A 13,399-nucleotide genomic window follows, 5' to 3' on the forward strand; every position below is an offset into this window, starting at 1 on the left:
CTCATTCTCCCTCTTCTCCCTAGGTATTGATACATTATATTCTTTTTTCTTGTTTCTTTTTTTTTTTTTTTTTTTTTTTGAGACGGACTCTTGCTCTGTTGCCCAGACTGGAGTGCAGTGATGCAATCTTGGCTCACTATGACCTCTGCCTCGCAGGTTCAAGCAACTCCCCCTGCCTCAGCCTCCTGAGTAGCTGGGATTACAGGCGCCTGCCACCATGCCTGGCTAATTTTTGTATTTTTTAGTAGAGACGGAGTTTCACCACGTTGGCCAGGCTGGTTTTGAACTCCTGACCTCAGGTGATCCACCCGCCTCGGCCTCCCAAAGTGCTGGGATCACAGGCTTCAGCCACCGCGCCCAGCTGATACATTATATTCTTGATCAATATACCCTAGGTCAATGTATATCCTTGGTCTCATATCTTTCTTCATGAGACTCTTAGTCCCTTTTGCTAGAGTCTGGACAAATCCAGCAAGGAAGCCATATACATCCTTGGTCAATATATATGACCAAGAGAAAATATTGTCTTTCTCTTTTTTCTCAAATATGTCTCTAAAAGCAGCATTATCCATTCTAATAGTTTTCATCTATCATCTCTATTCAGAATATTTAACAAAAATTGTAACATTTAATGAGTTTTTGTATTGTAGCAGGTAACCTGCATATACTATCTCACTTAGTTTTCAAAAATGACCTTTACTAGCCCCACTTAGCACTGGAGACATTTGAGGCCTCGAAAAATTAAGTGACTTTCACAAGGTCACACAGGCAGCAAAGGAAAGTCTGACCCCTGAGCAAATCATCTTCATTGTTATGCTCGACCACCCAGCAACACCAGACTCCAGTTCAACCTCCTCAAGAATCACTCCTGATCACCCAGTGTGATGTGGTCCCTTCATTTGCATCATCCTATGACATTCACATTTTGCTCTATATTATGGTCATTTGTGTCCCCACCACACACACACACACACACACACACACCCTACTGCACTATCAATTCTGGGGAAAACATACTGTATTTATTGATTTCATATCTCCTCTAATGTTAGCCTAGGACAGCCAGTAAAAGAGCTACCTATTGAACAGAAGAGTAATTGTCTGTAAAGGGCTCCCTGCATATTCCAGCACCCAGTTTATTTCCAGATATGACAGAAGTGCAGGAAGTAAACAAACCCTAGGATGTCACAGCATCCCAAACGACTAGATACTGTAGGCAATGTGGCTGAGGATCTGTTTATTTTTAAGGCTGCGAAAGAAAGGGTAGAACAAGCCAAAGTGTATTACAAATAGCAATGCTTATCTGCAGTAATAACAAGTGCTTAATAAATGCAAACTTATTAAGCAAGATTTTATGCTTCATTTACTTTGATACGATGAAATTTTATATTTCAAAATAACTATCCAACAACAGATTGAGGAATTCCTCCTGGGAGTTGTGACTGACTTCAATTATAAGTAAAAGAATATAGTAAGTGAGTCACTAGCTGTCTCTTAAGGAGACCAATACATTTCCAGATAGCTTTTTTCTCTGCGAAGGTATCTCATTTTTCCTCTGCCAAACAAAATTAATTAAGTGACATTAAATTAAAAATGTATCTATTTATATGAGAGGAAAATAGATACTGGTTTGGGCTGATGGACGTTGTTGAAATTTTCTCCTTTGTGTTATTACTTTCTTCCAGAATAAGTCACAGGGGCAAGTAAATAGTTACATATAGGCCCAGTCTGTGTAACCAACTGAGGGTTTTATTTGCATCTAGGTAGACCATCTGTGATGCACAGTGCAGGGTTGCCTCAGAGCCAATTCAAGCAGAAACTGCCTATGGATTTCAAGAGAAAGGTGCCACTTGATTTGATTACATGTGAAGCTCAGAAATGAAGATGGGGCCAGGAAAGGAAAAAGAGAAAACCTGCTGATTGCCACGGGTTGGACTTGAATATCCTCATGTTTTCTGTCTTTATGTACACCCACACAACTTAGCCATTCTCCAAGTCAGCCAAAGAGGTTAATTTGCGAGCAGGTTAAATTAAGGTTCTGAGGTCACCCCACATTGGGTTCTCTTTATTCACCCTTTTTCTTCTGTGGTACCCAAAAAAGCACTGTATCCACAAATTCTGTCCCAAGCCTACTGCTCTTCCCACTTTATGATTTGTACCTTATCGCATTCACCTTCAACCATGACTTAAACTGTGGCTCGTAGTAATTGACTCAGTCAGGGTCTTTCTTTTCTCCTATGTTCCTCAGAGCTCTGGGAATTTATGCAGGCAATCGCCACCCCCAAATTAGCATGTTCTGTACATGCTCATGTCTTCTCTCCAAAAAGCAGCCCTCCTTCCAAGTCCTTCTTTCTTCTTATCAACAATACTATAGTGCTCCTTGCAGATAGTTTTCTTTTTCCTCTTCCTTAACTTCATATCTAATCAGTAAAAGTTCCAACATGTCTTCCTTCATGAGACTCTGAGTCCCTTTTGCTAGAGTCTCGACAAATCCAGCAAGGAAGCCAATTTTGTGTCCCTGTGATGCAGAAGGATGTGGGAGGTGGATCTTAACCGGGCCAGGAAGTCATCTGGAATTGTGGAGATCAATGTAGTCTAAAGTTCAAGTGCAGAACAGAGCCAAGGAAGGGAGCCAAAGGTTTGTACTAAAATAGCATAGCAAGATCAGCCATCCATCAGACCTACATGACTGGGGTAAGGACGTAGTTAGAGGGAGGAGTAGGAATGGGGTCTGTCTTGTTCATCTTTGAATTCCCAGTGCTATACATGTTGCTTGCTCAGGGAAGGCATGCAACAAATGCCCTATATACAAGCCAAGAGTATAACCTCTCATTTACCTTTTACTCAAGACTGCATATTAACCAATTCTCTTTCATTTTCATTAGCTTAGACCATCAAGTAGTGTTTGGGATGACACGCTAGACAGGAACATCCACCTATGTTAGTTTGGGGTATCTATAGAGGTAACCTGAAATAATAAATAAATAAGGAGGCAAGCCATTGAAATAATATTTTGTGTTTTGACTTAAGAATTCAAATATTAGATATCACTATAAAAAGGCTTTTAAAATGTCTTTAAGAATAATAATGTAGAGATTTAAAATATTCATCTAACAGACTGATTTGCCTTTTCATCTATTTTTGTGGCTTGGGATAAAACTTCCAGTGACTAAATCACAGAGATTCCAAAAATTCTGCTTCTCATATAATGTAGAGGGAATGAAGATAATATGCTCTGGAAAACAGTGTTGATTACAATGACAAAGACTAGGAGAATCGCCAAAACAGTATTTCAAATGTACATGATTTAATATCATAAATCATTCTAAATACATATATATGTATAAGCTAAATTAGTACATTAAGTATTAGTAGAGATCTGACAATTTTTGTAAATCACTAAAAGTTATGTATTGCAAGTATTCAAAACATTTTTTGTGTGTCATCTCATTAAGAAACGGGAAATCTGCAGATTGATTTATATTTATTGAATGAAATAATAAATGAATGTATAAATATTTATTAAGGACTAAAACAATTAAATATTAGCATTAGAAATACATATTTACTAATCAATTGACCAGATGTTGTTTGAGCTACACTGTGCAAATCAATTAAGCAGTCATCAGAATGGTTTGGTGCTAAAAGTCTACTGAAAAGTGAAATAAAACAGAAAATGTTTTAAACTTTTTACTATGAAAAATTTCAGACATACAGAAGAGTAGGAAAACACACCTATATACTCTCCATCCAGATTCGAGAGTTAACGTTTCTCAAAGTTGCTTTATGTTTTTATGCAATTTTGACAAACCACTTTAAAGAGAACTACAGCTATTATAATGCTTTGCTCCTTAATACTTCTGCATGCATCTACAAAGATTAAAACATTATGTGATGTAATTAAAAATATCTCTATCTTTCCTAATAAAATTAATAATTCTTTAATAAGAATTTAATAAGAATAACAGACTTTAACTGACAAAGATCAAAAAAGACAAAGAAGGGCATTATATAATGGTAAGGGGATCAGTGCAACAAGAAGAGCTAACTATCCTAAATATATATGCACCCAATACAGGAGCACCCAGATTAAAGCATAAAGCAAATTCTTTGAGACCTACGAATATATATGGTCCACATTTGGATTTCCACAGTTGCTCAAAATTTGTCTTTCACCTGGTTTTTCACACAAAAATTAAAGAAAGAAAACAGAATTTGATGAAGGAACACACACTGGATTTACCTGTTTCCCTTAAGTCCTCTCTTCCACCCTTCTTTTCTCTTATCAGACTTTTTTAAAAGACCGGAACAGCTGTCCTATAGAAAGTTCTACATTCTGGATTATCTGATTGTTTTTACATAAGGTCGTTTACCATGTTCCTTTAGTATTTCTTGTAAAATGGAAGTTAAACATAAGAGCTTGACTAAGTTCAGGTTCAATATTTCATAGGTTTGCTGTGTATTGAATATTACACATAACAGGAGTGTAGAGTGGCTGCTTGTTCCAACGTTTGTGATATGATTTGATCACCTGATTAAGGTAACGACCCCAAGTTTGTGATTACGAAGTAAGCTATGGGGTCATACTTTAGCAACTTGCAAACACTCTGTAACTTTTCACCCAATGGTTTGAGTTTCTGTTGAGAACTTTTGCTTGAATCAATTAAGTTACTACGGCTTGTAAAATAAAGTTTGCATTTTTGATTACTCTCTTCAATGATCAGTTTCTAATTTTCTTACAATCTTAAATATGGCCTTTGGAATTCAAAGGGTTGAAAGTTCACAATTTTAAGTATCATAGTATATTTGTAACAGGAGAATGCTAACCTTGGATTTTCTTTTGTGTTTTCAGCAAAATGGGAAGCCACATTTTTATGATAAGCTCATTGTTGAATCCTTTGAGGAAGCACCCCTTCATGTTATGGTTTTCACTTACATGGGATATGGAATTGGAACCCTGTTTGGCTATCTCAGAGACTTTTTGAGAAACTGGGGAATAGAAAAATGCAATGCAGCTGTGGAACGAAAAGAACAAAAAGTACGTATGCGCACCTCCCTGGATCTTTGTCAATGCCTACTCCTCTCTAAAGTGTTCTCAGAAGTGGTGATGCAGGTGCAGATCCTAGAAAGCATGAGGTGCTCAGGAAGTATTCAGGGCAAATTTCATTCATCTCCACCTCCTAAACACCATTCCCCATGGGTTTACGGACCTGTTTTTACAAACATCTCATGGGCAACTACTATTTGTCACATACCGAACTAAGGCTTTCCCATACCTTGTAATATTTAATTTTTGTAACAACCCCATAAGATAGATATTAAACTATAATTGTGAAGATAAAAACATCAAAATATAAAAGCAAGTGCTCCTGGGTGGGACTGTACTTTGGTCTTCTAGTTGTAAGTTGCGTATTATTTGTGCTTTATCCTGAAAAGGAAAGTGCATTTAAGTGAACTGGGACATTTCTATTTCATCTAAATCTGATTTCCCACCTTTGACACTATTAATATTTTGAACCAATTCTTTGGGCATTGTAAGAATTTTAACAGCATCTGAAAAATATAGCATTAAACCACTAAAGCTAAGGACCCTCATGGAGTCCACTGCACCCTCCACTACCTCTACTGGAACAGGCACTGGTATCCGCTGCTGAGAGACCCATAGACAGTTCACATCACAGGACTCTGTGGAGACAATCCCCAGTACCAGCCTGGAGCCGGGTAGACTCGGTGGGTGGCTAGACCCAGAAGAGAGACAACAATCACTGCAGTTCAGCTCACAGGAAGCCACATCTATAGGAAAAGGGGGAGAGTAATACATCAAGGGAACACCCGAGGGACAAAAGAATCTGAACAACAGTCTTCAGCCCTAGACTTTCCCAAATGAGAAAGAACTAGAAAACCAACCTTGGTAATATGACAAAACAAGGCTCTTCAACACCCCCCAAAATATAATACCAGTTCACCAGCAATGGATCCAAACCAAGAAGAAATCCCTGATTTACCTGAAAAAGAATTCAGGAGGTTATTAAGCTAATCAGGGAGAGGCCAGAGAAAGGCAAAGCCCAGTGCAAGAAAATCCAAAAAATGTTACAAGAAGTGAAGGAAGAAATATTCAAGGAAATAGATGGCTTAAAGTAAAAACAATCAAAAATTCAAGAAACTTTGGACACACTTTTAGAAATGCAAAATGCTCTGGAAAGTCTCAGAAATAGAATTGAACTAGTAGAAGAAAAAAATTCAGAGCTTAAAGACAAGGTCTTCGAATTAACCCAATTCAACAAAGACAAAGAAAAAAGAATAAGAAAATATGAACAAAGCCTCCAAGAAGTCTGGGATTATGTTAAACAACCAAACCTAAGAATAATCAATGTTCCTGAGGAAGAAGAGAATTTAATCGAGGAAAACTTCCCTGGCCTTGCTAGAGACCTAGACATGCAAATACAAGAAGCACAAAGATCACCCAGGAAATTCACCACCAAAAGATCTTCACCTAGGCACATTGTCATCAGGTTATCCAAAGGAAACCATTTTAAGAGCTGTGAGACAGAGGCACCGGGTAACTTATAAAGGAAAAATCTATCAGATTAACAGCAGATTTCTCAGCAGAAACCCTATAAGCTAAGAAAGAATTGGGACCCTACCTTCAGCCTCCTCAAACAAAACAATTATCAGCCAAGAATTTTGTATACAGTGAAACTAAGCATCATATATGAAGGAAAGATATAGTCATCTTCAGACAAACAAATGCTGAGATAATTCACACCAAGCCACCACTACAAGAACTGATAAAAGGAGCTCTAAATATTGAAACAAATCCTGGAAAACAGAGCTTCTTTAAAGCATAAATCACATGGGACCTATTAAAAAACACACACACACAAGTTAAAAAGCGAAAACAAAAAAGAAAAAACCCAAAGTACACAGACAACAACGAGCATGACGAATGTAATGATACCTCACATTTCAATACTAACATTGAATGTAAATGGCCTAAATGACCCACTTAAAAGATACAGAACCACAGAATGGATAAGAACTCAACAACCAACTATCTGCTGCCTTCAGGAGACTCACTTAACACATAAGGACTCACATAAACTTAAAGTAAAGGGGTGGAAAAAGGCATTTCATGCAAACAGACACCAAAAGAGAGCAGGGGTAGCTATTCTAATATCAGACAACTGTAAAGCAACAGTGGTTAAAAGGAACAAAGAGGGACATTGTGTAATGGTAAAAGGCCTTGTCCAACAGGAAAATATCACAATCCTAAACATATATGCACCTAACCTAACACTGGAGATCCTAAATTTATAAAATGATTACTAATAGACCTAAGAAATGAAATAGACAGCAACACAATAATAGTGAGGGACTTCAGTACTCCACTGACAGCACTAGACAGGTCATCAAGACAGAAAGTCAACAAAGAAACAATGGATTTAAACTATACCTTGGAACAAATGGACTTAACAGATATATACAGAACATTTCATCCAACAACCGCAGAATACACATTCTATTCAACAGCACATGGAACTTTCTCCAAGATAGACCATATGACAGGCCATAAAATGAGACTCAATAAACTTAGGAAAATTGAAATAATATCAAGCACTCTCCCAGGCCACAGTGGAATAAAACTGGAAATCAACTCCAAAAGGAACTTTAAAACCATGCAAATACATGGAAATTAAATAACCTGCTCCTGAATGAGCACTGGGTCAAAAATGAAATCAACATGGAAATTAAAAAATTCTTCAAAGTGAATGACAATAATGACATAACTTACCAAAACCTAAGGCAGTGCTAAGAGAAAGCTCATAGCCCTAAACTCCTACATCAAAATGTCTGAAAGAGCACAGACAGACACTCTAAGGCCACACCTCAAGGAACTAGAGAAACTTGAACAAACCAAATGCAAACCCAGCAGAAGAAAGGAAATAACCAGTGTGGCTGGCAAGATGGCCGAATAGGAACAGCTCTGGTCTGCAGCTCCCAGCAGGATCAACGCAGAAGGCATTTGATTTCTGCATTTCCAACTGAGATATGGCGCTCATCTCACTGGGACTGGTTAGACAGTTGGTGCAGCCCACAGAGGGCAAGCCGAAGCAGGGTGCGGCATTGCCTCACCTGGGAAGCACAAGGGGTTGGGGAACTCCCTCCCCTAGCCAAGGGAAGCCGTGAGGGACTGTGCCACGAGAAACAGTGCATTCTGGTCCAGATACTACACTTTTCCCACAGTCTTCATAACCCGCAGACCAGGAGATTCCCTCAGGCGCCTACATCACCAGGGCCCTGGGTTTCAAGCACAAAATTGGGCAGCCATTTAGGCAGACACCAAGCTACTGCGGGAGTTTTGTGTTTTTTTTTTTTTTCCACACCCCAGTGGCACCTGGAACACCAGTGAGACAGAACCATTCACTCCCCTGGAAAGGGGGTTGAAGCCAGGGAACCAAGTTGTCTAATTCAGCGGATCCCACCCCCACGGAGCCCAGCGAACTAAGATCCACTGGCTTGAAATTCTTGCTGCCAGCACAGCAGTCAACCTGGGACACTCGAGCTTGGTAGCAGGAGGGGCATCCACCATTACTGAGGCTTAAGTAGGCTGTTTTCCCCTCATAGTGTAAACAAAGCCGTGGGGAAGTTCAAATTGGGTGGAGTCCACCACAGCTCCTCAAAGCTGCTGTAGCCAGACTGCCACTCTAGATTCCTCCTCTCTGGGCCTGGCATCTCGTTAAAGAAAGGCAGCAGCCCCAGTCAGAGATTTATAGATGAAACTCCCATCTCCCTGGGACAGAGCACCTGGGGGAAGGGGCAGCTGTGGGTACAGCTTCAGCAGACTTAAACGTTCCTGCCTGCTGGCTCTGAAGAGAACAGCATATCTCTCAGCACAGCGCTCGAGCTCTGCTAAAGGACAGACTGGCTCCTCAAGTGGATCCCTGACCCCCCTGCCTCCTGACTGGGAGACACCTCCCAGCAGGGGTTGACAGACACCTCATACAGGAGAGCTCTAGCTGGCATCTGGTGGGTGGCCCTCTGGGATGAAGCTTCCAGAGGAAGGAACAGGCAGAATATTTGCTGTTCTGCAGCCTCCGCCGGTGATACCCAGGCAAACAGGGTCTGGAGTGGACCTCCAGCAAACTCCAGCAGACCTTCAGCAGAGGGGCCTGACTGTTAGAAGGAAAACTAACAAAACAGAAAGGAATAGCATCAACGTCAACAAAAAGGACGTCCATACAAAAACTCCATTCGAAGGTCACCAACATAGAAGACCAAAGGTTGATAAATCCATGAAGATAAGGAAAAACCAGCACAAAAGAAGGCTGAAAACCAGAATGCCTCTTCTCCTCCAAAGGATCACAACTCCTCACCAGCAAGGGAACAAAACTGGACAGAGAATGAGTTTGACGAATTGACAGAAGTAGGCTTCAGAAGGTGGGAAATAACAAACTCCTCCAAGCTAAAGAAGCATGTTCTAACCCAATGCAAGGAAGCTAAGAACGCTGAAAAAAGTCTAGACAAAGTGCTAACTAGAAAAACCAGTTTAGAGAAGAACATAAATGACCTGATGGAGCTGAAAAACACAGCACAAAAACTTCGTGAAGCATACACAAGTATCAGTAGCCAAATTGATCAAGCAGAAGAAAGGATATCAGAGATTGAAGATCAACTTAATGAAATAAAGCGTGTAAACAAGATTAGGGAAAAAAGAATAAAAAGGAATGAACAAAGCCTCCAAGAAATATGGGACTATGTGAAAAGACCAAACCTACATTTGATTGATGTGCCTGAAAGTGACAAGAAGAATGGAACCAAGTTGGAAAACACTCTTCAGGATATTATCAAGGAGAAAAATGTTTAACATGATTTGGTGTTTAATGAAAACTTCTCGGTAAAAGAGAAAGTTAAATTGGGATCTAGACGCTGATGAGTAAATTGTAAGGCAAAGGGTGAATCAAGAGGGAAAAGGAATCTCTAAGAAGAGAGAATATGGTGCAACATGGTACAGAGGTTAGAGAAAGCCTTGTGCATTCAAGGAACCACAGAATTCCAATGACCGAGTGTTGTGAATGAGAGTGGGAGTATGTGGGGAGAAAGACTGCTGAGAGGCAAGCAGGGGCCAGACTATAATGGGTTTTTTTATAAGCCATGGACATGTATTATAAGAACAATGGGAAAGTATTGAAGGACTTCAGGCAAAGGAATGCATATTTGTAGACAGAAAGATAATTCTCTCTACCCTATAAGAAATGGGTTGCAGAAAGACAACAGAGAGATCAAAAAAGAAAGTAAGAGGCTGATGCAGATATACAGGTTTAAAAATTCTAGGTGAGATGGTTGGCCTGGGACCAAGGTAGTGACAATAGGGGTGGTGGCAAGAGAAAAGGCCAGGAGAGGTTTAAGAGGTAGAGTTAGAGATGTTTGATTTGACCTAGGAAAATAGGGAGAAGGACAAATCAAAGACCACATCCAGGTTTATGACAGGTAGCAGAAGCTGGTGTCATTCACTGAGATGGGTAATAGAGAAGCAAGATCCAGTTGGAGGGAGAAAGTGGTCAACTCACTTTTTGACAAGTTGAGTTTGAAGAACTGGCAGCTAAACTTAAAGGTCTGGACCTCTGGAAAAAGTCTCAGTGGGATACTGTAACATCTTCAGTTTATCTTCAGCATGTCAACAGGAATCAAAGCCAGGGAAGTAGACAAGATCTTCCAGGGTAAGTTCATGGAGAAAAAGAGAAAGGATGAAAAGAAAGCGAAGAACTTCAGGAAATTTAATAGATTTCAGAGACAGAGTCCCAATTCAAGATGAAAAGCAAAGTGACAAGAAAAAAAGTTAACAGTAGTTTAGAAAAGAGATTATTTGTGTTTGAACTAGGAAAGAGGCAGATAGAAGGAAAAGGAAATTAATTATAGAGAATATTTAGGAGGTATCGATAAGTCTTGGTGGCTGAGTGTACAGAAGATAAGATAGAAGGAGGAAAATAGGGGAATCTCAAGTTCTAGTTTGGGCAGATATGTGGATAGCAACATCACATCCATTACAATGAAATGGTTCTGTTGGCAAAATGATGGCCACAGACAGCTTTGAGGACACAAAGGTTCTTGAGTTATAAAGGATAAAGAAACAGTTAAATCAAGCAGGAGACAACTCAGCATGCTTCCAGAGACGCAGGTTTCTCTGGTCCTAGTAGAGCTGATAATGTAACTGGGAAAATGGGATTTGAAGGGGAATTCTCCTTGGGCATTCTCACAGTGATCTCCATGGCCCCTACCCCCACCAGCTGCACTGTTCTAGAGGCTTTTATCACCAATCTGCCTGCTCCCCAGGTACAAGTAACTAATGCATAATAAATCAGCATATTTCAGAGCATAGGGACAAAGGCTGAATCAAATGTAAATTTCTCAGGTGTGGCATTTCTTGGAAGGCTTAGGCTTCGGATCTACAATCTATTTTCTAACCTTTCAGTGTATTTGCTCTATTAAACCAACAGGTCTAATCTTCTTGTTTATCTAAAGCAATTTCTTACATTTTATCAGGAAAAAAAAAATACCCATGAAAAGTTGTTTCCTAGAAAGCCTACTCTGAGATGGTGGCCTGAATGCAGGAAGGTTATTGGGGTGTGCTCCTGGGATCAGCACCTGTGAGGCACAGAAGAAAACGGCACAGCTCAGGAGGGAGGGGAGTTGGAGAGGAAAGAGGGGATGGAGTGAATTGAGATGATGTGACGCAGCAAAGGCCTCAACGAATCCCACAAGGAGTTCTGGAGATGAGAGGGCCTTTCAAGAGTCATCTGAGCTGAGGGAAGGGGGCTAGATCTTTTGACTCCTGCATTGATAGAAGCTACCACTAGGGATCTTGGTGGAGGAAGATCCCTTCAGACCCAGGCAATCTTCATGGAGCTGTAAGCCTCCAATGCTCCTAGCAACTAGGGGAATGGATGCATCAGTTCTGAACGATGGGCTATGGACATCAAATGGCAGCCTGCACTTCAACACTTGCCCTTCAACTGCTTGAACCGCCCCACAGGAGACATGCATTGCATTAAATAAATTAATAATTTACCTTTCTTTACAAAATAAATGGTTTTCATCCTATCTGATCCCTGTGAGGTCCAGAGCAATAGTCAATAGACTCATGTAGATAAATGTGCCTTTCACATGGCATACCTTTTATTATTTGTTCAATTTGAGTCCCGTTAGAGACTTACAGTATTTCAGAGTGACAGGTTCTAATTAACTGCAGTCACTATCTTTTTGATGGGACTTGATCTCCCAACCCTATCTATAGACTGACCCTTTAACTTTTTTTTTTTTTTTTTTGAGACGGAGTCTCACTCTGTCACCCAGGCAGAGTAATGCAATCTCAGCTCACTGCAAACCTCCACCACCTGGGCTCAAGTGATCCTCCCACCTCAACTTCCTGAGTGGCTGGGACCACAGGCATATGCCACTACACTTGGCTAATTTTTTATATTTTTGGTAAAGACAGGGTTTTGCCATGTTACCTAGTCTGGTCTCAAACTCCTGACCTCAAGTGATCCATCCACTTTGGCCTCCCAAAGTGCCACTGCACCCAGCCCATCCTTAATCTTTTTTTTTTTTTTTTTTTTTTTTAAGACGGAGTCTCACTCTGTCAAACAGGATGGAGTGCAGTGGTGCAATCTTGGCCCACTGCAACCTCCACCTCCCAGATTCAAGTGATTCTCCTGCCTCAGCCTCTCAAGTAGCTGGGACTACAGGCGTGCAACACCATGCCTGGCTAATTTTTGTATTTTTAGTACAGACAGGGTTTCACTATGTTGGCCAGGCTGGTCTTGAACTCCTGACCTCATGATCTGCCCACCTCAGCCTCCCAAAGTGCTGGGATTACAGGCGTGAGCCACCGCACCTGGCCGCCTTTAATCTTTTAATACCATCCCCAGTCCTTTACATCTGATAGTATTCTTGCTTTCTGTAAATAAGCTGTCCGATGCACATTTTGAATTCTCTTGCTCAAAACATGAAACATCCTATTTCCAGTGACACTTCATTCTTTTCAGCAGAAATGAGCATTATTCTATTCTAAAAGCTGGTCCCTGGGAGTGCAGAATACACTGCCCCACATGACAAGCCAGCCATGGGCAAAATGACACCAGAAAAGAGAGTGCATTCATGAAGTGATGGTGGAAAATAACAATTATGATTTTTAAAAGATCATAAGTGAATGTTCTTATATCCACCTTTACTCATTTACTCTTCTTTCCTTTTCTTAATCAAATATAAGAATTTATTAATCCAATTCACTATTTTCTTTCTCTATGATGACTTGTCTCAAACAGCCTTCCATTCAAATTAACATGTTGTCCAAACTTATCTCTATTTAATTTCTCCTTCTTTTTATTTCTAGCTCAAATAT

The 13,399-nt window shown here is 40.2% G+C and overlaps 1 protein-coding gene across 1 annotated transcript in view; it reads left to right on the plus strand.

Moving 5' to 3' along the window:
- The window catches only part of SPTLC3 (serine palmitoyltransferase long chain base subunit 3), a 166,812-nt gene that overhangs the window by 35,463 nt on the left and 117,950 nt on the right, over positions 1-13,399 (plus strand). The window contains exon 2 of the mRNA XM_003252865.4: positions 4,853-5,038. Coding sequence (XP_003252913.2) covers positions 4,853-5,038 — 186 coding nt within the window. The remainder of the gene's footprint in view (positions 1-4,852; positions 5,039-13,399) is intronic.

Source organism: Nomascus leucogenys, chromosome 11 (genome assembly GCF_006542625.1).
Source record: "Nomascus leucogenys isolate Asia chromosome 11, Asia_NLE_v1, whole genome shotgun sequence".
NCBI classification, from domain to species: domain Eukaryota; kingdom Metazoa; phylum Chordata; class Mammalia; order Primates; family Hylobatidae; genus Nomascus; species Nomascus leucogenys.